This window comes from Ciona robusta, chromosome 11 (genome assembly GCF_009617815.1).
Source record: "Ciona robusta chromosome 11, ASM961781v2".
Lineage (NCBI taxonomy): Eukaryota > Metazoa > Chordata > Ascidiacea > Phlebobranchia > Cionidae > Ciona > Ciona robusta.
This window is the reverse complement of record NC_143245.1, coordinates 6793226-6817301: the sequence shown is the minus strand read 5'-3', so window position 1 is coordinate 6817301 and position 24076 is coordinate 6793226. Positions and strand designations below refer to the sequence as shown.

General features: G+C 32.7%; 3 protein-coding genes across 4 annotated transcripts; 2 read left to right on the top strand and 1 right to left on the bottom strand.

Moving 5' to 3' along the window:
- The first annotated feature begins 16 nt into the window (after window positions 1-16).
- LOC149728867 (endoribonuclease Dicer-like) lies at window positions 17-15681 on the top strand. Its single transcript, XM_089887743.1, has 35 exons — window positions 17-371; window positions 566-728; window positions 1008-1135; window positions 1324-1461; window positions 1721-1846; window positions 1972-2139; window positions 2357-2678; window positions 2977-3200; window positions 3323-3426; window positions 3544-3696; window positions 3885-4160; window positions 4354-4474; window positions 4656-4795; window positions 5093-5237; window positions 5361-5466; window positions 5699-5808; window positions 6036-6215; window positions 6429-6527; window positions 6854-6968; window positions 7115-7337; window positions 7650-7805; window positions 8062-8253; window positions 8587-8669; window positions 8944-10100; window positions 10386-10509; window positions 10818-11018; window positions 11178-11240; window positions 11432-11584; window positions 11787-11918; window positions 12328-12491; window positions 12709-12940; window positions 13290-13471; window positions 13827-14000; window positions 14261-14454; window positions 14851-15681. The coding sequence occupies exons 1-35, from the start codon at window positions 189-191 to the stop codon at window positions 15002-15004; spliced, it is 6585 nt and encodes a 2194-aa protein (XP_089743869.1). The 5' UTR covers window positions 17-188; the 3' UTR covers window positions 15005-15681.
- On the bottom strand, window positions 14805-16837 carry LOC149728866 (putative RNA/DNA demethylase ALKBH6). The gene is made up of 6 exons (XM_089887884.1): window positions 16692-16837; window positions 16395-16524; window positions 16276-16322; window positions 16113-16214; window positions 15746-15864; window positions 14805-15649 (listed from the first exon to the last, which is right to left on the bottom strand). Exons 1-6 carry the CDS (start codon window positions 16740-16742, stop codon window positions 15385-15387), a joined length of 714 nt encoding a protein of 237 aa, XP_089744010.1. The 5' UTR covers window positions 16743-16837; the 3' UTR covers window positions 14805-15384.
- Window positions 16838-17148: 311 nt separating this feature from the next.
- Window positions 17149-23987, top strand: LOC149728865 (pumilio homolog 3-like). Of its 2 annotated transcripts, none has more exons than XM_089887797.1 (13): window positions 17149-17334; window positions 17597-17750; window positions 18039-18186; window positions 19072-19241; window positions 19420-19594; window positions 19892-20074; window positions 20264-20371; window positions 20638-20763; window positions 21110-21252; window positions 22251-22479; window positions 22842-22932; window positions 23149-23260; window positions 23737-23987. In XM_089887797.1, the coding sequence occupies exons 1-13, from the start codon at window positions 17289-17291 to the stop codon at window positions 23867-23869; spliced, it is 1818 nt and encodes a 605-aa protein (XP_089743923.1). In that variant the 5' UTR covers window positions 17149-17288; the 3' UTR covers window positions 23870-23987. The 2 variants fall into 2 exon arrangements, with proteins under 2 accessions (XP_089743923.1, XP_089743924.1); XM_089887798.1 differs by having other exon boundaries at window positions 17150-17334; window positions 23167-23260.
- Window positions 23988-24076: the final 89 nt, after the last annotated feature.

The following is a 24076-nucleotide window of genomic DNA, read 5'->3' as shown; positions in this document are numbered from 1 at the left end:
TGCATAGTGGTGTTGTGACGAACAATAGTATCTGGACCATTTTTACACGACACCGATGTTGTAGAATACGCTTTTACCTGTCATTTATGAATAATTTTATAATCACACGTGTCCATTCATTTGAGCTAGGCTCTCTTTTAGCTTGATCGATAATTTCCAGCCGTGTTAGGGAGATTCCCGTTTTGGCAATGTGTTGTTTTCGTGATCTTGGCTTAACAAAACTTTTATTTAATACAGCAACTTGGTACATTTTTCTGTTAACTCTTAAATGTAATTTAGTCATGTTGTCTTCTGGTAGCTCCCAAGAACCTGGGAAACCTTCTTGGACAAGCAATTCTCAATGTAATTCGTTTATTCCACGGCCATACCAGGTAACTTTTAACTGTATCTGTATATGCTTAGATGAGTATATGATTTTTTATTTTGTAAATAAAAACCATGTTCCGGCTGAAACTGTGTGCTTAAACTGCTCAGTCTTTGGTATTTATGCACTTAGCCATAGCCCATAGTCCTTTACTGTTTTCATATAAAACTTATTGTTTTAACCTTACTTTGTGTTTGATAGATTGAATTGCTAGAATGTGCGGCCAAGCAAAACACCATTATTTGCTTGAATGGAGACTTTGGAAAGCGATTCATGTACACCATGTTTTTAAGGGAGGTCATCATAAAATGTAATGGAAAATTAAACAATGCTCCGAAATTTGCTGTCCTGCTTTTAAAAGAAGGTATTAGTCGTATTACAACAAAAATTAGTTCAGTCCATCAAACTGTTTGAGTTCTAAGTACATATAAATGTTTTTTTGTTAACCACAGTGCTACTGGCTTGTGCATACAGTTTGAGAATTAATCCAATAAATGATACATTCGTGGTAACTGATAAGTGTATGAAACAGCACACCTGTGTTATAATGACTATCATTGCCCCACCGCATTAGTAAAAAGCACTATTAATTCAAACATTCATTAGGTCCATTAAAATTATATATATGCTTTAATTTTCGTAGATTGTATGGTGAATGAGCAGTCAGAACTTTTACGAAGTCATTTAGACGTTGATATAATATCATGTACGCACAATATGACCGATTCTTTTACTGATGAATCTTTACAACAACTCTGCCATGACCACCAAGTAATATGTTGTTTTCTATTTTTATGTGACACTTTTCCACCAGTAGTTTTTGGCAACTGTTCTTTTATTGCTAATTCTCTTTCTTTGTTGTTTTAATTAATTTAATCTTCACTATCGTATTCAAATAAATAATCCAAAAACTAATGTTGTTTTAAAGTTTCAGTTTAAATAACACACCCAATTTTTAGGTGTTAGTTTGCACTCCAGAAGTCTTTGTAAAGTTGCTCAGCATTAGCCTATACGTAGCTCAGTACATGGACTTAGTTATATTTGATGATTGCCATTTGGTGAACATTGAAATGCACCCGATACGGAAAATAATGAAGGTACTTAAATGTTGAATGGAACTTACTTTATCTTCGAAAGGGCAATGATGTTTTGTTTTACTCTTCAAGCCCGATAAGGAGTTGCCACGTTTGGTATGTTAAATCCCTTTGGCTGTCTGGTCGAATATTATAACCTAGGTTTGTTTCTTGTTTTTAGTGTTTACATGTGTTGTGTTATGAATAAATGTAAGTTATTATCTTTACATTATATACTTTTTTTGAGAAAACTAATATATATATAATTGTTTTATTTTTTTAGATATTAGATGAAAATAGTTACACACCCATGATACTTGGTTTAACGTCATCGCTTCTAAATAACAACATTACTGCCGATGAATTAAACAAATGCATTCATAGCATGGAAACTATAATGCATTGCAAGGTATGTTACGCATAATCATGTTTACTACAAAAGGTGAACTACATGTTTAGTGGACCACATGTTTGGAACTGGATTTAAAAAAAATGTTATCCACCTCCCGCCCTAAACTAAATTTTTCGTTTCAGGCCCAAACTGCAACAGATCTAATCGCTGTAGATCGCCACAATATAAATCCACCTGTTGAAAACATTATATTAAGTTCAGATGAAAACAAAGATGGTTTAAATTCTCAGCTACTTTCTGACATTAGGAAAATATTAAATGGCGCTTTGGAATGGCTATATTCTTGTCGGGTAAAATTACTAAAAATTCTGCAACAATTTTTATATATACATATACAATTCCATGCAATTTTTTGTTTATGTGCCTCTATTGTGTTATTTGTTTAAACTAGTGCTTTTAAATCATTTTGATGTGCAGCTTTTTTACAAGTCCTGTTAAAGTTTAAAAGTATTATAGTTTAGGCGACTAAAACTTTTTGAAATTTGATTTTGTAAAATATCCCAACAGATAGTCTCCACAACAAGAACAAAAACAACAGAATGGCAATTAGCATCTACAGAAAACGAAGAGGAAAAAATTTTAACTAATTACAACTCGAACACAAGTGTTATTTCAAAATCGTCCTTGGATGTTGGAATATTGAATGAAGAGGATGGAACTCAAAGATTATGTTCGGTAAAAAGTCCTCCTATATCGGAGTGCCATGAAGGATCAAAAAAAATTGTAATGGATAAGAAAGAAAAGCAAGAAGAAGATTTGGATGTTTGTACAGTTGCAATACAACTTATAAATGAAAGTTTGATGGTTGCTGATGTACTAGGACCTTGGTGTAAGTAAAAATTATTGGAAATTTAAATTGTTTAAGGGAGAATCGCTGCTAAGTAGTGTTAAATGAAAATGAAATATTTGTGAAAGTAGTTGTTTTATTTCAAGCAGCATTCTAAATGTGTGTGTGAAACCTTTCATTTTGACCCTAATCAAATTTAGTTGGATGTTTTGTTAAGTAGTTTTTAATTTGACATAAAACAGTGAAATAAAAATACCAATTCAAAAATAGCCATAAGTGTTTAATGCTATAGTCCAACTGCATTTTCTATACATCTCAATGGGAACGTTCTATTTTTCAGGTGTGTATCAATTGATTGTAGTCGTTTTAAAGCAGTTGCAAAAAAAATTGCATTTGATCAACGTTCATCTAAATACTGAAGCTCAAAACACAGAAAATGGTGAAGTGACATCTGGAAAGTGGATGTGGCAAGCTGTGATGTTGCAATATGTGCAAACTAAATTCAAGATGGTGTACAGCATATGTCACTGGTACATGGGAGATCAAAAAGCTGTCAATTTAGCTGTAAGTGGTTTATCTCTAGGGATGCACATTACACTTTTACACCTCATCTAGACCTCATTATCACTTTATACCTCATCATCATTTTTTTAACTCTTATAATTTTTATTTTCTTTTTTTTTCAGTTTGTTGCACCCAAGGTACATCGCTTAATTCAAGTATTGAAGGAATACAAACCAGTGGTTGAGGGAGAAGAAAAACAAAATACTTCGTTCAAATATAATAACCGGTATGTGTTGTTTTATTTGGAAGAGGATGATTGCCATCTATTATCATTGGGAGACATGTTATAATAGTTATATATATATATTTATAAATGATTATTTTTTCATATTTATTTTTCCAGAAATGAGTCGGATTATGTGTCATGGTGGCAAGACTCTGACGCAGAAGACGAAGATGCCGATATGATGGAGGGAAAGAAGGAAGAGAAAGAAGATGAGAATCATCCGTCTCTCTTCATCAATACTTTGTGTGGGATTGTCTTTGTAGAAGAAAGGTAAAAATTGCAAAAAAAATGTTAAAAATTATGGTATTATTTTTTAAATTTATAAATAGTGTATAAATAATTAAAAAGGAGTTGGTTTTTAGTAAAAATCATAATAAAATGAATGTTATATTATTTAATTTAAGCTTTAATATTATAAGAAAAACCACCAATAATTTAAATGGCTAAAAATGTTCCAGATATGTCGCAATGATGTTGCAACGATTGCTGCGGGAACTTTCAAAGGAAGACAAGAATTTAAAACACGTTTCTTCCTCCCATCTTACTCCTGGAGTGGAGGGTGAGAGAAGAGGAGTTGATCCTGCATCCATGGATCAGAGCAAACAGGAAGAGGTCCTCCGGAAGTTTAGGAGCCATGAGAGCAACCTGCTCATCTGTACAGGAGATTTGGAGGATTGCGCTTACATGCCAAAGTGCAACCTGATCATGCGCTTCGATGTTCCGAAAAGTTATCGGTAAATTTTTTTATACATCTATGGTTATTAAATTACTATTTTTCAGATGCAGGCATTACTGTTTTTCAGATGCAGGCTATTGCTATGGTATGCGATTAGAAATAGGCTGCAGCATCTAGTCATTGATGTTTAGAAGCAGTCTGGTTGATGGTCAAATCTGGCCTAAAATCTTAATATTTTTCCTTTCTTGCAGAAGTTACGCTGAATCAAAAAGCCGAGCCAGAGCCCAAACATCAGCCTATGTTATGTTGGTTAGAGAAACGGAAAAATCACATTTTATGGAAAAACTTCAGGAATACAAGAAAATTGAAAAGGTTATTTTGTACCTTTATTCTGTGCAATCTAATGGAACGAATTAACAAAAAAATTGTAAAAAAAATCTGTAAGACCATAAAAATGCTTTAGGTTTAAATTTAAGTTTCAAAACTAATGCATTTTAAGAATAATCCTAATGTTTTTTTTATCGTTTTTCAATTTTAATGTTTTTTATCCCAGGTGTTACTGGGTCCAGACTGGTCCTTAAACGAGGTGTATGATAATAATGAGGATGATGACGTTGAAGAGATGATCCCTCCATATATACTTAATAGGAATACACAAGTTAATATGAAGAATGCTGTGCGAATTGTTAATAGGTAAACTAGATTTATATGTTCCCACTAAAATACCTTTATATAATGTAAAAGCTAAAATTCCTAGTGACTGTATAAATTTTTTATTCCAAGCCGAATTTTTGCTGAAACATTTTACTCTCTCAACAAGTCTGTTCTGTTATGTGGTTCTGCTGTGCAGGTTTTAGATTAATTGAATGGTTTTGTTCATTTATGTGATATTTATGTCTGTTTTTTAAAGGTCATTTTGTATATTTTTAACTTTTTAAGTTTTTTTACATCATTTTAAGATTAGTTTATTTGTTATATTTCTATCCACAGGTATTGCAACCGCTTGCCAAGCGACCCGTTCACTCACCTCAGTCCCAGGTGTGAGGTGGTAGAGGTTCTCAATGATGGGGATTCACCCATGTTCATGTGCATTCTGCAGTTGCCAATCAACTCCCATGTTAGAGAACCTGTGCAGGTGATTTGAATTTAATCTGTACCCAGTGGCGCAGCAAGAGAGGGTTCCTGAGTCACGACAAACCCCAACCCTTTAATAAAAGAATTAAAAAAGCCCAGATAAAATACAAAATTTTTTTTTCAGGGAATTGCCATGCCTACTCTCCAACTTGCCCAACAAGCAGTAGCCATGGAAACATGCAAGGTTCTTTATAAAGCTGGAGAATTAGATGAAAACTTGATGCCCATTGGTTGGTGATTGTTTGCTTTTAATATGGGTTTATTTGGGTTTGTGTCCTGTAAGGCCAATGTCGTATAGGCGTGCCATGCAAACTGAGATTTAGGCCAGAGTTAGCCCATTACATTAACTGATCTAGGTTTGTTTTAAATTTTAAAGTTTAAAAAATGTAATTGTAATATCATTTGGGGAAGCGACATAGTTCAGAATTTGATGAATAAATTATATTCATTCATTCTTTTCAGGCAAAGAGACGGTAAAATATGCCGAGGAATTAGATCCATGGAAACGTGAAGTTAGTTCCATCACTGGGAGACCTGGATCAACTAAAAAACGACAAACTTATAATAAAGATGTAAGAATTAAATAATTGTTTTTTTAATTATATCAGGTTTTAAATTCTCCCAAAAAAGTGTTTGAATTGTTATTTTTTGTTTTATAGTAGGATTAGGTTAATGTTTTCATTCTCTTTTAACGTCCCATTTTTGCAGTAAACAAATATATGTATATATATATATGTTGTTTTTTTTCAACTCTATTTTTTAACTGATGCGAAAATAATGATGTGGATTTGTTTTCCAGTCTCCTCAGATCCTGAGGTCCTGTCTTCCACAACCTGATATCAATCTCTTCATCTACGAGATTGAGATGAAGATCAAAAATCCTCTTCTTGACGAACTTAACGTTAGAAGAAGAAAACTTTTTTTCCCAGAAGAAACTTCTCGTTGTTTTGGGATCCTGACAACAAAACCAATACCTCAAGTGGGGGAAAAGTTTTTATAGTATTCAATTGTTTATAAACAACATTTAAAAAAACAGTTTTTTATAATTTTCTAAAGTTTATGGGTTGTCTAATTTGTTGGCCAAACATAAAAAGTCAACTACAAAGTTACACACATGACAATTTAGAAGCAGGCACTGCTGTTGGCTGTCATGTAAGGATAAATAAATGACTTTCATTCAATATTACCTCAGATTCCTGGGTTTCCAATCTTCACAAGGTCAGGGGAAGAAAGTGCCAAGTTGAAATTTTGTCAAGGGTTTGTCCAACTTTCTGCTCAACAAATCAAACTTGTAAGTCTCAAGATGTATGAAACTGAACATAGGTGTGCTGTGATGGTTAAACTTTTGGTTAAACAAGAGTTGGAGAATCTTCTAAAAACCACTCGATTTACGAAAATATTTTGATATACAAGATGTATGAAGCAGAACCCCTGTGTGGTGTCCATTGTAATGACTGTTGTTGCCCCGCCATGCGAGGATAAATAAGTTAAAAGTGTGGCGGACCAAACTTTGGTACAATGGTGTTAACTTTTTTGACTAAAAGAGTCATAATTACATATTACAATCTACTGGTAGCAAAAACAGTCAACCAAAATGATTCCTTTTTTATTCTCCAGGTTCGAATATTTCATCGTTATGTTTTCTCTGACATGTTGAGAGTAGATCGAGTTCCTTTATCTTTCCAACCTGAGAAATCTACAAGCCAGTTGCTGGTAGTTGTGCTAAACAAAGGTATGAACAAAATATTTTTATTTGTTTCAAACAGAACAGTGAGAACACCCATGTTATAACAATGTGTATAAAACAGAATACCTATTATATAAAGACTGCCGTTGCCCCGCCACAACAGGATAAATAAGTTTTATTTGTCTTTTTAGTTGGAACAAATAAGTCTTCAACAGCAAACAGCAGCCAACTCAACATAGACTGGAGTTTTATGATGAAGACTGAAAGTAAACGTCGAGTTATTGAAAAAATGAAATCTGATCCATGGTATAAACATAAAATGAACGAACAAAATAAAGTTTTTGTTTTTAATCGACAACTATACGAAGATGGGGTGGTAGTGGCCAAGTACAGAAGCTGTGATCAGCCTAACAGGTAATTGTTTAACTTTTTATTAAGAATTAAAAAATCTTTACCCTTTTTCTACAATGCTTAAAAAACTTTTATTAAAATGTGTAAAGCTTACTTGGACCTTAACTTTCTAACTTTATTTTTTTAATTGTTACAACATTATCTGAACTAAAGGTGTAGTGTTTAGGGTGGTATACTCCATTTACCATATTTATCAATAAAAATAACAGCATGTTACACTTGTGGCTTAAAAATACAGATGTATGTATATTTCCTATATGTATACCCACTCATTTTTAATAACAGTTTTGTTTTACCAAACTATTTTCAACACAGGTTTTACGTTGCCGAGTTAAAAGATGACATGACACCTTTGAGTAGTTTCCCATCTTCAGAATACGAGAGTTTCCTACATTATTATCAACTTAAATATGGGCTTGACATTCGTTGTCTTAAACAACCTTTACTTGATGTGGACCATACTTCATCAAGGTAAATATTTAATTTAATTATTTAAACTTATTATTTAGGGTTAAATCATCTAAATGTATAAGTTTTATTTATCCTTGAGAATGAGTACAACAGGGTGGTCTATTTCACACACAGATAAAAAAATGCACATTAAAATACTTTACTACATTTAACTAAATTGTAACCACTGGCTTAAAAACAACAGGCCAAGGTTTTGTTTTATAGCTTTTCCCCTTATTTCTTGCTACTTTTACACACCTGTTTATTTTAATTCCAGGTTAAACCTTCTGACCCCTCGACATTTAAACCAGAAAGGAAAAGCTCTGCCCATGTCCTCACTTGAGAAAAAACGAGCAAAATACGAAAGTTTGCACAACAGACAGATTTTAGTTCCAGAGTTATGTGAAGTACATCCTATACCTGCTTCACTGTGGAGGAAAGCTGTTTGTCTGCCTTCTGTACTGTACAGGTGGTTAGAACTTTATTTATATGTAAATAAATATTTTTATACCCATGGGGCAGAGTAGCTGCACTCATTATATCACTAGTGTTGTATTTTATACACCTAGTGGACATATACTGGCCTAAACATTTGAACAACTCATTAGTGACCACTGGGTTGGAGCAATTGCCATTAAGTGTCTTGCCCAATGATAACTCATGTTCACAATGATAGTATTATTGGGCTTTGAACCAGAGGTCCAGTATCATTTGGTTATTTACCATCAGAATAAGTTCTAGCCTTATAAAGAAGATATTCGTACACATTTAACAACTGGTTAATTAAGTTCATTTATTTCAGAGTGAACCAACTTCTAATAGCTGAGGAACTTCGTAAAAATATTGCTTTCAAATCTGGTATTACAATGGAACAACCACCTATAGGTAATGGTATGGTGACAATTTAATGTGGGCTGCAAAGTAGAAATTGTTGAATTACAAACTTTTTGGTGTCTGTTATACCCTTTATAATTTCTGACTTTAAATTGCCGATTTTAAAATTTTGGGTTTTTAGTTTGTGTTTTATATATATTAAATATAGCTGTTTTTAATTTATGAGTTTTAATTTTCTGAACTAAATTTCTGATGTTAATATTTGGTCTTAAATTGTCAGCTTTAATTATCTAGTTTTTTTCACGAGTTCTTGACTACACCCCAGGTAACATGTGGCAGAATCTTCACTTTGGTTGGACAGACAATGAAGACAGCGACGACGACAATGAAAAATTGTTAAAAAAAAGTCCAGCTCAACGGAAATCTCAGGTTGAGGAAATTTCAAGTGAAAACAATGAAATTTTGAATGAAAATAAAAACGTTTTTGATGAAAATATTCCAAAAGTTCCAAATTCTGTAGAAAATGATGGAGAATGCGCACAACATGACAACTTAGAAGAAACCAATCATAAAAAAAATCAAAATGTTAATTTTGAGAATTCAACTGCCAAAAGTGATGTTAATAAAACCACTGTGATAAATCATATGAAGGAGAATCATGATGAAGATGATTATGTTCATGTTCATGGAAGTAACGATGTTAATGTTCATAAAAAGAATATCAATCATGATAATGATTCTGATCGTATTGGTGATAATGTTCATCATGGTGCTGATGATGAAAATGTTCATGATGAAAAGAATGATGTTCACTATCATGAAGTTAATGATAATCACCCTTGTGATGATGATATTCACGATAATGATTTTGATCGCATTGGTGATACTGGTCATCATGGTGCTGATGATGAAAATGTTCATGATGAAAAAAATGATGTTCACTATCATGAAGTTAATGATAATCACCCTTGTGATGATGATACTCACGATAATGATTCTGATCGTATTGGTGATACTGTTCATCATGGTGCTGATGATGAAAATGTTCATGATGAAAAGAATGATGTTCACTATCATGAAGTTAATGATAATCACCCTTGTGATGATGATATTCACGATAATGATGTTCATAATGATGATTACATTCACAATGAAAATAATGATGATTACATTCACTATGAAAATAAAGATGATCATTGCCATGATAATATTCACGATGATGATGATGATGAAGATGATGATGATGAAGATGACCAGTTTTCTTTCTCATCTCATGATTTCGAAGCCCATTTTGACTTATCTGATCACGAAGATGAAAACATGAAAAACAATGTAAAGGATTCTCTCGCATCAATTAGAGGTTGCAGAAAGAAGATAAAAGATGTTGAAAACCCAATCTGGATATCTTCTGATGTAATTGACGATTATAATAAAGAGAATCCGGTCAAGAACCTTGGACCGGGACCTGGACTTATTTTGCAGGTGGGTGTGTTATTGTGGGTGTATGGCTTGTTTATTTATATATGTGTTTTGTGTGTGTGTAGGATATTTATTTATTTGTGTGTATGTTTAGTGTTGGTGTGTGTATTGTACGGGTGAATAAAAATGAAGTACACCATATCAGTCACCATGTATTATTTTAGTGTCGGATGTATTTTATCATTGATTTTTCACCACCCAAAAACATGATATTAGAATTACCTCTGTTTCAAAACTTGTGATGTCACTTTAGGCGACCCTAATGTTACGCTTATGTATTTGAATCAGGCTCTCACTTTATCAAACGCCAGCGATGGTTTTAATTTGGAAAGACTTGAAATGTTGGGAGATTCTTTCCTTAAACATGCTGTTACTGTGTATTTGTATTGCACTTATCCAGAGGCCCATGAAGGTATGAACATTTTAAATATAAATTATTAATTTATTGTAGTAGTGTATGGTGTGTTTTATTTCAAAATATAAAAACAACAAACACATATTTGAATTACAGTTTTATTTTTTAAGTGGAACTTTTAATTGAACTTTTTTAGCATACTTTATTTCATTCAAATTATGTGAAAAAGATAATATTACTAGATTTTATCGATTTTGTGAAAAATGTATAGCGTTTTGTGAAATGTTTTTATCATATTTCATGAGAAATGTACCTTTATTGAATCTCAAATTCAGTATTATCCTAATGATCTCAAATATTTCCAGGCAAGCTTTCTTACATGAGAAGCAAAAAGGTTTCCAATTACAACTTATATAGAATCGGCAAACAGTTTGGGCTTGCTGGGAAAATGACGGGACTTATATTTGACCCAACAGTAAACTGGTTACCAACTGGTTTTGTGGTTGGTGCATCGGGCCAGGGGCAAGATTCGGACGAAGATATTTCTGATGATGATGTCGAAATAGGTTCGTAAAACTTTGTTAGTAGTAGTTTAAACTTCGATAAACGTAAAAAAGAGATAAAAACCTAATTTTATTTGTAAATAAGTGTTTTTTAGGAAAACTCTAACCAAAAATTTATCTGCTTGTATTAGCATTATGTTATGTTATTTATTTCTACCACAGGTGTTTGGACTGGAATTCCAAGCAAAAAGAAAGTGGTGAAAAAAACAACAACTTCTAACGCAGGTGCTGTGGTGGAATTAATGTTGATGGGGATATTATTGATTCTTGTTGTTGTAAATTAAAAATTGTTGATGTTTTGGTGATATTGATAAAAATTTGTTGACTATTTTTTGTTGATAATATTTTTGTTGATTCAGTCGACGAGTTTGCTCTTACCAGAGGTTTTTTGCTGATAATAATTTTGTTGATTGTAGTTGATCCCCCTCCCTCACTTCCACCATCCACGATCAATGATGAGGAGGAGATTTACGAGGAAGATGAGATCCGGATGATAGATGGGATGTTGGGGGGTTGCATCCGGACTTTGGGAGGATCACCCAAGGGAGACAACGGACTTTTCGGATTAGGTACAAAAATTAAAAAATGGTAATACATGAAATTTAACAAAAACAATTAAAAAAGTTAAAATCAAAAGAAAAGTTTTCTTTAAATAAAAAAATTCAAGTAAAAACAAAAAAAATTTCTTTGAAACTTCTATTTGACAAAACAGAAAATGTTATTAAAACTTACCTTTAAATTTTTATTTATCTTTTTTTTTAATTTGTGCAGACATTGGACACGCATTATCAAGTCATCAATCCATGCATTTCACCGATAAAGCTGCGCTTAGAAGAAGTCAACTTAATAAACAAAATTTGGAAGATTTTGTGATAGATACATGGACGCCTGTCGATGCGTCGGGTTTGTTTGTTTGTTTATTATAATTATTACTTTTATGTTGAACAATTTTGGGATGTAACACTTGCGTTATATTCCGCACTATAAGTAGTTGTGGGTCCTTTATGGAATATTTTTGGCAAATTTTGAACATTTATTAGTGACCACTGGGTTGGAGCAATTGCCATTTAGTGTCTTGCACAAGAACACATACACGCACAATGCTGCAGCAAACTTCAAAACCTGATATCCTCTGATTACAAAATGTGGGCTCCAACAACTGCGCAATGACTATATTGTAAACACAAAAAAGTTAAATTATCATAGTAAAAAATGACTACACAAACTGGCCAACCAAATCTGAAATATCGATATTAATAGACAATTTCTCTTTAACAAAAAAATCAACAATACTTTTGCTTTCAATTTATAGGAAAGCCACTAAACAACAGCGACCCTCTAATGCTTGACCTTCACACTCAACATTCGTTGGCCGATAAATCAATCGCAGATTGTGTTGAAGCATTACTCGGCGCTTATTTAACGACGTGTGGTCATCGTTCTGCCCAACTTCTGCTGTGTCACCTCGGTTTAAATGTATGACTCGTCAATTTTTTATACTTTATTAAAATTTTTTAAACATTTCCGTTTTAACAGTTAGTTTTTTTATGCAATTAAAAAAAAGATTTTTTAATGTATTTATATGTTTATACTGAAGTTAAATGCATTTCTTTAAGTTTCACATAACAGTTTGTTAAAACCATGCCCACCAAAAGTATGTACAACAGTTTTAACTTTCTAATATTAATTTCAGGTTCTTCCTAAAGTAGCACAAGCAGAGACAAGCAAAACAGTTGACAGATTTGGATACCTCACGCCCCCAACTAATAAAATGTTAGAATGTCGGCCAAACCAGCAAAATAAACTTGACCAGTTGCTTGTATCTCTGAGTGGTTTTGAAAGAAAGATAAATTACACGTTCAAGAATAAAGCTTACCTACTTCAAGCATTCACTCATGCCTCGTATTACTACAACACTGTAACGGGTAATCACAGATTATTTGCTGTTTTTACTCTCTTTTTTTGTTTGTATTTTTTCTTCCTTTTAAGCCTTTTACCATTTTCTTTTTTATTTAAGCCCTTTCAAATTTATGTTTTACACTCATGCTCTGTGTTTTCTGCACAAACAAAGAAATTCCACAATTTTGTTTGTATTTTTTCTTCCTTTTAAGCCTTTTACCATTTTCTTTTTTATTTAAGCCCTTTCAAATTTATGTTTTACACTCATGCTCTGTGTTTTCTGCACAAACAAAGAAATTCCACAATTTACAGTTTTTATTGTTTTTTTTAACATCATAAAAATTCAACAAATTAAACAAAACTGGTTTTATCCAGATTGCTACCAACGTCTTGAATTTTTGGGCGACGCAGTTCTTGATTTCCTGATCACGCGTCATCTTTTTAACGACGAGCGACATCATTCACCGGGTGCTCTTACAGATCTGAGATCCGCTCTCGTCAATAACACAATCTTTGCCTCACTTGCCGTACATTATGATTTCCATAAATATTTCAAGGTAATGTCATATAATTGTTTGTGTCATGCTAAAAATAAAGCATGTAATACATTTTTACTATTTCTAGTTAAACAAGTTAAAAGTAAAAAATGATGAAATAAAAAGAAAATTATGAGCATATTTTGCTGTGACAAGGTGTGTAATCTTGTAGTTCAATTTTTTTCCACTTTTTTACTGCAAGTTAGATGCCAAGCTGTATAAAGCTTGCTAGTGGGTGCTAACTGCTGTTTTACGTTTAAAAATCTGTTTGGACATAATCTTATTTATGCACGATGCCCAACAGGGCCGACACACTAAACTTCCCACACTTAGTAATTAACCAAAAAAATACTAAAACACTAAATTTTTGTTTTAGTCCATCTCACCAGAGCTTCACCACATCATTGAAGACTTCGTGATGTATCAGCAAAAGCAGGAAGATGCTCAAGGAATGGATGCTCACCTGATGCGGGATTATGATCGTGTTGAGATCGTTGCTCCATCATCACTGGAGAAAGATGAAGAAGAAGGAGAGAATGAAGACGTGGAGGTTTACATTTTTTGCATTGGGTCAATATGGGAGAAACTTGTGTAAAAATTTGTTGGCAAAAAAGTTTTTTATCAACCTACAAGTTACATTTCATCACCCACAAAGTTACATACATGGTAACTCATAAGAGGCACGAGGTGTATGAAACAGAACATCCATGTTATAATTTTTTTAAAGACAAAAACCTTCAAAACAAGGTTATGTCACGGTGGTTTGCCATTAAATAACTTTAAAAATTTTACCTGGATTTTTTTAAACAGGTCCCCAAAGCCCTTGGAGATATATTTGAATCGGTAGCAGGTGCAATATACATGGACAGTGGAATGGACTTAAGTTCTGTATGGAAAGTTTATTCTGTTATGATGTTACCTCTTATTGAAAAGTTCAGCGCATGTGTTCCAAGATCACCAGTTCGAGAGTTATTAGAAATGGAACCAGAAACCGCAAAATTCAGGTGTTTTTAAATGAATTGATAAACTTATTTATCCTTGCATGAAGGGGCAACTTAAGAGTTATAACGCAAGTGTTCTGTTTCATAAACCTCGTGCCTGCATCCGAGTTGCTTGTTTTTAATTAGGCCGTTTGCTTTTTTTCTATACGAGTTTAGACAACCCATCAGTAACTACTGGGTAGGAGCAATGTTGGGGTATTTGCCAAAGACATGTACACATAAAACGATATACAATTTACAGCATGGGTGTTTGATATCTTAATTTATAGCATTATATTGTGAAACTCTTATTAATACAGACATTTATATCATTACAAATTCCACAAAACTTTAATTTAAGAAATCAAATAAAATACTCTGTAATTATAAATAAAGTTTAATTGCATTCATTTATTACAGTTGTGCCGAGAAACGTTATGATGGGAAGGTCAGGGTGACTGTGGAAATTATTGGTAAAGGTCGTTTCAAGGGGGTGGGTAGAAGTTATCGAATTGCTAAATCTGCTGCAGCCAGAAGAGCTTTAAGATATTTAAAAGGACCATTCATTTATTAAATACTTTTGTGATGGAATTTATAAAATTATTTTTCAATCAACTTTTATCCCTGCTATTACTGTATATTTGGTTGATAGTATTTTTCTATTTAAATTTTTTCTAAAATGCTACACAATGCAGTAACGTATACAAAACAGTGATTTTAGCGACTAAAAGTAATCACCATTTGATTTGGTCACAAAATACAGTTGCTGTTTTTGAGTGCAAATTTAAGCCTAGTGGGTCTTTATTTAGCATAAAATAAATTTTGTGGTTTTGTGTCATCTATTTAAGCCAAATATTTTGGTCCTTGTTAAAAAATATTAAAAAAAAAATAAAAAGCACCTGCTTCAACACAAATAAAAATTTGTTTAAAAAAATGGAAATAAATTGAACAATTTTATGAAACAAATTTTAATTTAAATGTCTTTGGAACAAATCTAATTGTTAGGGACAATCTAGTGTTTTCTCGTTGAAGTGAAACTTTTTTATTGCTTAATAAAGCTGTTTTTGTGACACAGTCACCAACTTGTTGCGAATTTTTTATAAAGGTTTGGTGAATTTGATCAGTTTGTCTTTCACTAATGCCGTGTAAAAAATCTTCATACATCGAATCTTTTAAAATCAATAAACTTCTTCTTTCAAGCAGAAATGAGAATTTATATCTGCGTAAAATAAAGTTTTACAACGGATTATAGTCTGCAATCCATATTTATCAATCTATGGACTCACAAAATGACACAGTGTATTATAAATTCTACCTGCTATTCAAATCATTACTTCCATGATCATTTACGTCATCATAAAAATCTAAGCAAGTATGAGACCCTAGACTTATTGTAGCAACAGTTGGATAATACAGTGGTCCGTCTTTGTGTGGCTGTCAAAACAACTTGTTAAATGATTATTTTTTTAGATTTTTGTAATTTAAACATTTTATTTATTGGAATTGAGAAAATCTTTAATGTCAAAGTGGAAAAAACAAAACTTTTTTTCTTTTTAGTGTTTTTTAACCATTTTTGCATACATGCTATTCACAATCATAATTACATAATGAACATTAAATTTATTAGAAATTTTTTAATAAAAGTTCCTTTAATCTTAAATTATGATTAAACAACTTCTTACCATAATTCCTTGTCCTGGCTTGTATTCATTTACTAAAACATGATTTGGAGTTTTATTTACCACGTTGGTAGATTGTATCATTTCACAACATTCTGTTAACCACTATTAATGAAAACATTATTAAATAAAACTTAAAAAAAATAAAACTTAAAGAAAGACTTACGTCCGGTAATTTTTCAGCTAGCATCCCTTTTGGCTGCGGTATACCACCTATAATACAATGCATGCAAGAATTTTACAGAAATTGTAAAACATAAATGTAAAATGTCATTGTATACCCACCCCAATTCTGTAATCGCCTATTAGACAAACAGGTCCATTTTGTTTTTGGTGCTTTGTAGATTTTGTTGAGCAAGAATTGCTCATATTGTTCAGTTATGAAGTTGGGAATGTAGTAAGCTGTGTTTGGAACCTTAGAAAAAATAAATATTGTACCAAATTTTACTTGTAAAATTTAAAAGAAAAAATTTTATAACACGTTTCGCACTATCATGTATGAATGTGCTATGCATAAACACAACTAACAACCTACCATATACAATTTTAGAACTTGCGCTTAGTAAAACCAAAGTTACTCACGCTTTGAACGATGTTTTGCGCATCTGGGATTTTGTTTTGGTGTCTATTCATTCTGTAAAAATTTGGTCAGGGATCGAAGGGAAATTCCCGTGTAAAATTTACATTTACGGAATTACGTTTACGGAATAGCAGGACGCATTTCCGTGAATAAAAGTGGCGCACGGAATCTGCACCAAAAACAGTAAACCGCCATGATTTTATTATGAATACTTTTTAACCAGTGTTTGCTTATTAGAGTGTTTAAACTGCAAATTATATTGGGTTTATTATTCAAGCACATTTATTTCATAAATTTCAAGAACTCAAGGGGAAGAACTCAAAAAAAATGACATTATAATATTAAATATCTACACGTGTTTAAAAACCGTGTAACCTTTGTTTTGCTATTCAAGAAGCTTATTCGTATATAATATGCTGGGGTTTCGTGTTATTCCGCATTTTGACTTTTCCAAGTTAGTTTTATTCCGTAAACACCGTGCGCCATTGCAAAACAACCACCAGTGTTCCAGGCTCCACGTGATAAATATTTTGAGGTGTTTTTAATATTTTGTTAAATTAATATAAATAAAAGGTACCGTCAGGTGTATTTAACGAAGGATGGTCGAAGTGGATAAGAAATCGTCGGCCTCGAAAAGAAAATTAGGTTGGTAAATTTGTGGATAAAAAAGTAAAGAGTCCAAACTCCTACGTTATTTGACCATGAAACGTAACTATACTAACCCATGTTTTATATAACTAGTAACCCCTAACCACCAGCCTCTAACACTTTCTACTTGCGTATTTGTAACGAGTCTTTATTAGTGCCCTTCTTTTCAAAACCCACTAGGAAAAATGAAAAAGTGACTTGGTAAATTTAGTTAGATGGCAACAGGTTGTTCAATTTATAATATTACTTCATATTCCAGGAGGAAGCCAAGATGCACCAACCAAGAAATCAAAGTTTTCTACTGACTTAAAAAAGAAACCCAAGTTCACAGGAGCAAAAAAGAAGTTTTCTACGGAAAAGAAAGAACTGCCGAAAGAAACTGCGAAAACCAGAAAGGAAAGAAAGTTAGCTAGGTGAGAAACTAAAAATCCCCACAAAAAAAGGCATTCTGATTGTTTCACTAGTGTGTACTTTGCAAAAATCATGTGGGCCAACCAGCTAAACCCCTTGAATAGAAAAAAAAAGTAAAAATTTTAAGTGGCTTTTCACATATTTCTTAGATGACTGTCATACCGAAATCCAATCCGTAATTATATATATATAATATATTTACATGCACTATTATATATAGTATACTATGTTATATTGTGCAATGGGAGCTATTTCATTTTATTTAATTTAATTACATTTTAATCGTGCAGAAAAAAGTTAAACCCAAACTATGAACTGTCTTGCCAAGCGAAAAAAATTTGGGAAAAACTGAGAATTCAAAAACAACAACTTTCCAAAGAAGAAAAATCGGTTTTGGTTGAACAGTTAATGGAGTTGGTGCAACAGAATGGAAAAATGGTTTGTTTGTTGTTTTTTTCATATTATGTAATATAGGTCTATATGTTTTATGAAATGTATTGCTGACAAAACCAATAACAAAGGTTTTTATTAGAGCCCGACCGATATTGCTTTTTTCGAACCGATACCGATATTTTGTAAATTTCAGTTGCCGATAACCGATATTTTAGTGCACCTAAAAAACTTGACTGAATAAAACGGAAAAATCTGATATAGCTAATAAAAATCAACTAACAGACTTAATTATTATTATTAATTAGTTATTAGTGAACTTGTAATTACTTAATTGGTTAATTTGTAATTTTTTCAAATAAATTTTACCTCCCTTCCATTAAACAAACATTATATTTATCAGCTAATGCAGTTTATTTGTGTATCACGTTGACGCGTAAAGACGCGTAAGTGACCTAAAGTAACCTCGACGTTACACGCGCCTGATAAACATGACATGCGGTGGGTGCGTGATCAGACGCTTTGACCTAGTTTAATATGTTAGATTTTTACGAACGAGTTGAATTAGGTATACGAGTGAGTTTACGTTTATAAACAAGGTATCGTTCTACATTAATTCTTACGTACGCACGTTGCTGGCCGTCTGGTTACTTAGCGCCGATAATATCGGCCGTTTTTTGCCCTTGCCGATAATCGGTAAATCACCAAAAATGCGGCCGATATATCGGCTAACCGATAATGGGTCGTGCTCTAGTTTTTATTAACACCAATGTTAAGCCTTTAAGGAGCTATTTCTAGAAATATTTTTTTTCAATTAGGTATAAGATTATTTATATATACATATATCACTTAATCCCAATATTTAATGTTAATGTCATACAACTTATCTTAAATAAAGTGGTGTTGCTATAATATATACTATAATTGTTTCAGATGATAAACCTTGCATATGCGCACGACACAAGCAGAGTTCTTCAGACTTGCCTTAAACAAGGAAGCAAAGACCAGAGACACAAAATATTCAGTGAGATTCAGACACACATAGTCGATATGTGCAAAAATGGATACGCTAAGAATATTGTTTGGAAGTTGCTGAAATATGGGTAGGCTTGTGTATGAGAGATATTTTGTCATATTTTTTTTCAATTCGATTGCAGAAATAAAGATCAGATTAATTAAATCAACAAAGAGAAAAAATATGCAGCAAAATGACATTAGTTAAAAAACCACGCTAGAGATCCAAACTACTTATGTAACTTTTAATTAAATTTCAACTTCCAGTACCCCAGAAGAAAGACAAGTTATAATGTCAAGTTTTAAAGGAATTGTTTACAAACTTATGCGGAAATCAAAGTCTGCAAGTGTTGTCGAATACGCGTACAATAACTATGCTACTGCTGTGCAACGTCAAGCTATTATACACGAGTTTTATGGGCGTGTGTTTATCATGTTAGCAGTAAGTACTTTGTTTTTTAATATAACTAATAAAAGCATATATGTAAATATACTGCATTGTATTACCAAAAAAATTGTGTTTTTGTAAACTAAACATTTTTGGGTTGTAACTAGTAGATTCAAATATAGAAGTTATCCAATGCCTGCTTATTTTTCCAATATGACCAGCTCTATAATTTAACAGTTAGCACATAGTAACAAAATCTGCATGAAGTAAATCTAATCTAGAAGCCTTTGCACTTATAATTCCCAATTTTTACAACAAAACAAAATCCAATAAATAATTAAATATATTCAGAATCAGGAGCCTTTATCTTTGCCCCAAGTAATTGAAAGCAACAAGGACAAGAAGTCGGCCATTTTGTCGAGTTTTAAAGATGCTTTGACCCCATTAGTTGACAAAACAGTGATAGTCCATACGGTGGTTCACAAAGCTTTGTACGATTTCTTCTACAATTGTGATGAGGCTACTGTTCGCTCGGTAAGTGAAATTTAGATTATTTTTACAAATAATCTTAAATTGATTCCCTTCTTGCTCATTGGCAGAGAAACGTCACAAATACGCTTCCTTTTTTATACCAAATGAGCCATTGAAAAATTGTTTCCATTATGCCTGTTAGCAGAAAATCCGAAATAACAAAAATAAATGCTTATAATATAAATGTTTTAGGAATTAATTGAAGTTTTGCGAGAATCTCTTGTCCATATTCTCCACACTCATGATGGGGCTTATGTGAGCATGAACTGTTTATGGTTTGGAACCAAGAAAGACAGAAAGGTTGGTAAAGCAACTAAATAATTAATAATAATAAATCAATGAGAACCTGTACAAGCTAGTATTTGTGTGGTTGTTTTTAATTCTTGGGCACTAAATTTTAAAAGTGTTTTACTGTTTTAAGTAGTTTGATCTTTGTTATTGCATGGAAGAGTTAAATAAAATTTATGTAATGCATATTATGCCATTTGTTACATCACATGCACTACAATGACTACATGATATAAATTTTACAATTAAAGTACATTTTATAACTCCATTCTTTACAGGTTATTGTAAAAAGTTTAAAAGAATTTGTTGTGAAAATTTCGTGTGAAGAATTTGGCCATTTACCGTTACTTGCTGCGTTTGACTGTGTGGATGATACCGTGTTCTTGAAGAAAGCTCTTGTTCTTGTAAGTTTTGATTTCTTTTGTATCTAAGTGTCTAATTACAATGTAAAGTAGTATTTAGAACTGGTTAAAATGTGTGCATGGTTTTGTTACTAGAATGTAATATACAGTTTTGTGGGGTAAGACGGGACACCTTTAGCACACAATATCCTGATCGTGTTTTAAAACAATTAACAATGGTCAGTGGAAGTCATAGGGATACAGTCTTATAATTCTTTGAATGTTCTTTGTATACTACCAAATGCGACAGGAAAATGAAAAAGGTGTCCCAGCTTCCCCACACCACACTACTCTATTTATTTCAATTTTGATATTCAATCTTTTTTATAAAAACCAAATTATCTTGCAGCCTATTATCAAGAACATTGGTGACTTAGTGTTAAACAAATATGGAAGAAAAGTTTTAATATATCTCATGTCTCCGCGTAACACCTCCCACTTCCTACCAGAGGTGGTGAAGATGTTGAGCACTGGAGATTCAAACTCAACCAGGTGGATTGGATGTACACATAGTTTTTTTTTTGTACAGCATTTTTGTTGAATGTTACTTTTTATACTCGGGTGGCTTGACAGAAGTTATAAACACAATTGTTTGATTAACACTACTGACTTATGAACTACCACATATGTAATTTGGAAATGATTGTTTTTCTGTTTGGCCGAAATTTTGGACCACTGGGTTGGATCAACTACTGTTAAATGTTTTTTCAAAAACTTATGCTCCAAATGGTGGCAGCATTGAGCTGCTAAATCAGTATCCTCTGATTCTGAGGCTCATTCTATGTTCACTGTGTCTGTTTGATCGGTCAATACAAATTAAGAAAATCCCCTTTCTTAATCAAACAACTTTTAAATTAACTTATTTTGGCAGTTCCTCAATCAGTTGTAATCTAAAATATCTATTGACACCCACAGTGCTTGGCAAACAGAAAGTCCAATATTGTTTCTAAGACAAATACACTTTGTATAGTAGAGTGAAAAACGGATTGAACATTTTCATTAATAGTGGCAGTTGATTGAATGAGACTCATTTATTCTGGCGCAGCACACCATTTTTATAAGTTATAACACTAGTGGACTATTTTAAATACCTCATAACTCATTTTACTACATAATGTAACTTTGTGGAAGCTTGTTGTAGTTTCTGTATAGCTTACAATTTAGACAACCCATTATTGAACCACTGGATTGGAGCAATTATCAATATGTCTTGTCCAAGAACACACACTTTTGACACTTATATTACTGCCTCCAAGTAACAATGATCCATACTCAGTAATCAGTATCTTCTGGTTTTACTAGCACTCTAACCAAGCCTGAACATTAATCGAACCATTACATATTTTTTCACATTGCTTTGCTGGAATGGGCACCAAACTTTCAAAAATGCAGGAAATGCAGAGATAGTTACTCACATATTCCTGTGAAAGAAATTAAACTTTTGGAACTTAATGCCCCACCATAAATATTTAACATGGAACCTTTTGCAGTAAAAAGCCATTGGAGCAGAGACATAGTGAATTATCAGAAGCTGCTTCACCTGGAATATTAAAGTATTTGGCTGACAATTTGGAGCAGATTATTTACGACCGTTCTACCTTCGTCCTTGTGCAAGTAGCGGTTCTATGTTGCCATGGTGACAATTCTGAGCTCATACAAGCCATTGTTAAGGAGGCTGGTAAAGAATTTGTTGCTGGTGAAAAAAATGAAACTGGCAAGGTATAGTGTTGTGCGGGGTAATGAATGAATGTACCTTATCTATCCTTTATGGCGGGGCAATGGTGGTCGTTATAACACAGGCTACAACTGTTATGTTTTAACACCTAGTAGACCAGTACCCCTTTATGGTATAACTAACACTATACAGTGTTGTTTGTGTATTGTGTTTTTATGTTTTGTTTCGCTGACAGCTGGTTTTATCAGTACATCACGGAAATATAGTGCAATATTGTAGTTGTAGACATTAAATGCGAATTATTTCACCCTAACACGTGGGCATTTTTCTATATGTGCAATCTCATGCCAGATGTAATGTGTGTTAGTAATTAAATATGAATAATTACGCACTTTCATTTGACCAGATGCACATCATTGAAGACCCATGTGGGCATTTGGTGATCAAGAAATTAATTGTAACAGAATCAAAGTCAGCTGCAGAAAATCCAGATAAAGGTAATTTTACAACAATAAACTTAAAAAACCTGGGATATTGTTACCACCTAAATGTAATATTTCCTACTCGTTTTAGAAAGCAAATGAAAACTAGTCTCATCTTACACCCAACCTTTTATATTTCCCGAAAATCTATTTCACAATTATATTACACCTGGTCATAACAGCATGTACATTAATATTGCATTATATATTAATATTACGTATGTATTACAGCATATCAACTTTTTTCAGAGTCCACGTTTTCAAGCGCTTTGGTCAATGGTGTTGCTGCCACGGTACTACCTATATGGTCATCATGTAACAGAGGCGCACAAATTCTACTAGCGTGAGTATTTGTTACATTTTGATCTACAGACTACTATCTCTACTGGGCGTGTTTTACCTAGAGTGATAAATGATTTCAAATAAAAAGGGTGTTAAAAATTTTTAAAGCGTAGAAAACTTATTTGAAGTTGATATTAAGTGATACAAAAAATATATTGTTTTTTAGTCATTGTTGAAACTCTAATCTAACATGAGTAACTTGTCTCATGAGTTATAACGTAGGTGTCTTATTGTATACAACTTGTGCTGTTTATGAGTAACCAACCATGTAACTTTGTGAGTGGTTGTTTTTTATCCACCACGCTTCTAGGCATGTAAGTTGTAACCAAATAATGCTTTACAAGAACAATTTGTGCTAATATCCAGATATATACAATATCTACACCACACTAAATCTCCTGTGTGACACTACATCTGTTTACACCCATCAAAAACAAATCGTTGCCCTAAACGCAAAGTTTTTTTGTATCTCTACAGGCTGGTTGAAAATTCTGACAAAAACGTTGCATCAAAAACAAGAGAAATACTGAAGAAATCTCTCGACATTTTATCCAGCCATTCCGGAGTAAAAACCACAAAAATTTTGGTTGAAAAATTAGAGTTAAAATAATGGTAATTCCGTGACGTGATATGTTTTGCCTTGTCATAACTCATACAGGAAGTAAACGTAGTTAACTCAGCGTTGAGCAGGTGCTGAGGTAACGTAAATAAAACAGCTGATAACACTACACTGTTATGACTGCAGGTATTGGTTTAACTTTTGCTGGAGCTTTCAGAAGTGCAGTTTTAATTTGTTGGACAGTTTATACTTGTACTA

What these genes read in the sequence shown, in the direction of transcription:
- LOC149728867 (XM_089887743.1), top strand. Translation starts at nt 189, where the DNA reads ATGTGTTGTTTTCGTGATCTTGGCTTAACAAAACTTTTATTTAATACA. An exon ending in ATTGTCTTTGTAGAAGAAAG is followed by an intron (nt 3,697 to 3,884) that starts GTAAAAATTGCA and finishes AAAATGTTCCAG; the next exon opens with ATATGTCGCAATGATGTTGC. An exon ending in GAGAGAATGAAGACGTGGAG is followed by an intron (nt 14,001 to 14,260) that starts GTTTACATTTTT and finishes TTTTTTAAACAG; the next exon opens with GTCCCCAAAGCCCTTGGAGA.
- LOC149728865 (XM_089887797.1), top strand. Translation starts at nt 17,289, where the DNA reads ATGGTCGAAGTGGATAAGAAATCGTCGGCCTCGAAAAGAAAATTAG. An exon ending in GTGTGTTTATCATGTTAGCA is followed by an intron (nt 19,595 to 19,891) that starts GTAAGTACTTTG and finishes AAATATATTCAG; the next exon opens with AATCAGGAGCCTTTATCTTT. An exon ending in TGAAGAAAGCTCTTGTTCTT is followed by an intron (nt 20,764 to 21,109) that starts GTAAGTTTTGAT and finishes ATTATCTTGCAG; the next exon opens with CCTATTATCAAGAACATTGG.
- LOC149728866 (XM_089887884.1), bottom strand. Translation starts at nt 16,742, where the DNA reads ATGAATAGACACCAAAACAAAATCCCAGATGCGCAAAACATCGTTCAA. An exon ending in TAGGCGATTACAGAATTGGG is followed by an intron (nt 16,323 to 16,394) that starts GTGGGTATACAA and finishes ATTGTATTATAG; the next exon opens with GTGGTATACCGCAGCCAAAA. An exon ending in TAGCTGAAAAATTACCGGAC is followed by an intron (nt 16,215 to 16,275) that starts GTAAGTCTTTCT and finishes TTTCATTAATAG; the next exon opens with TGGTTAACAGAATGTTGTGA.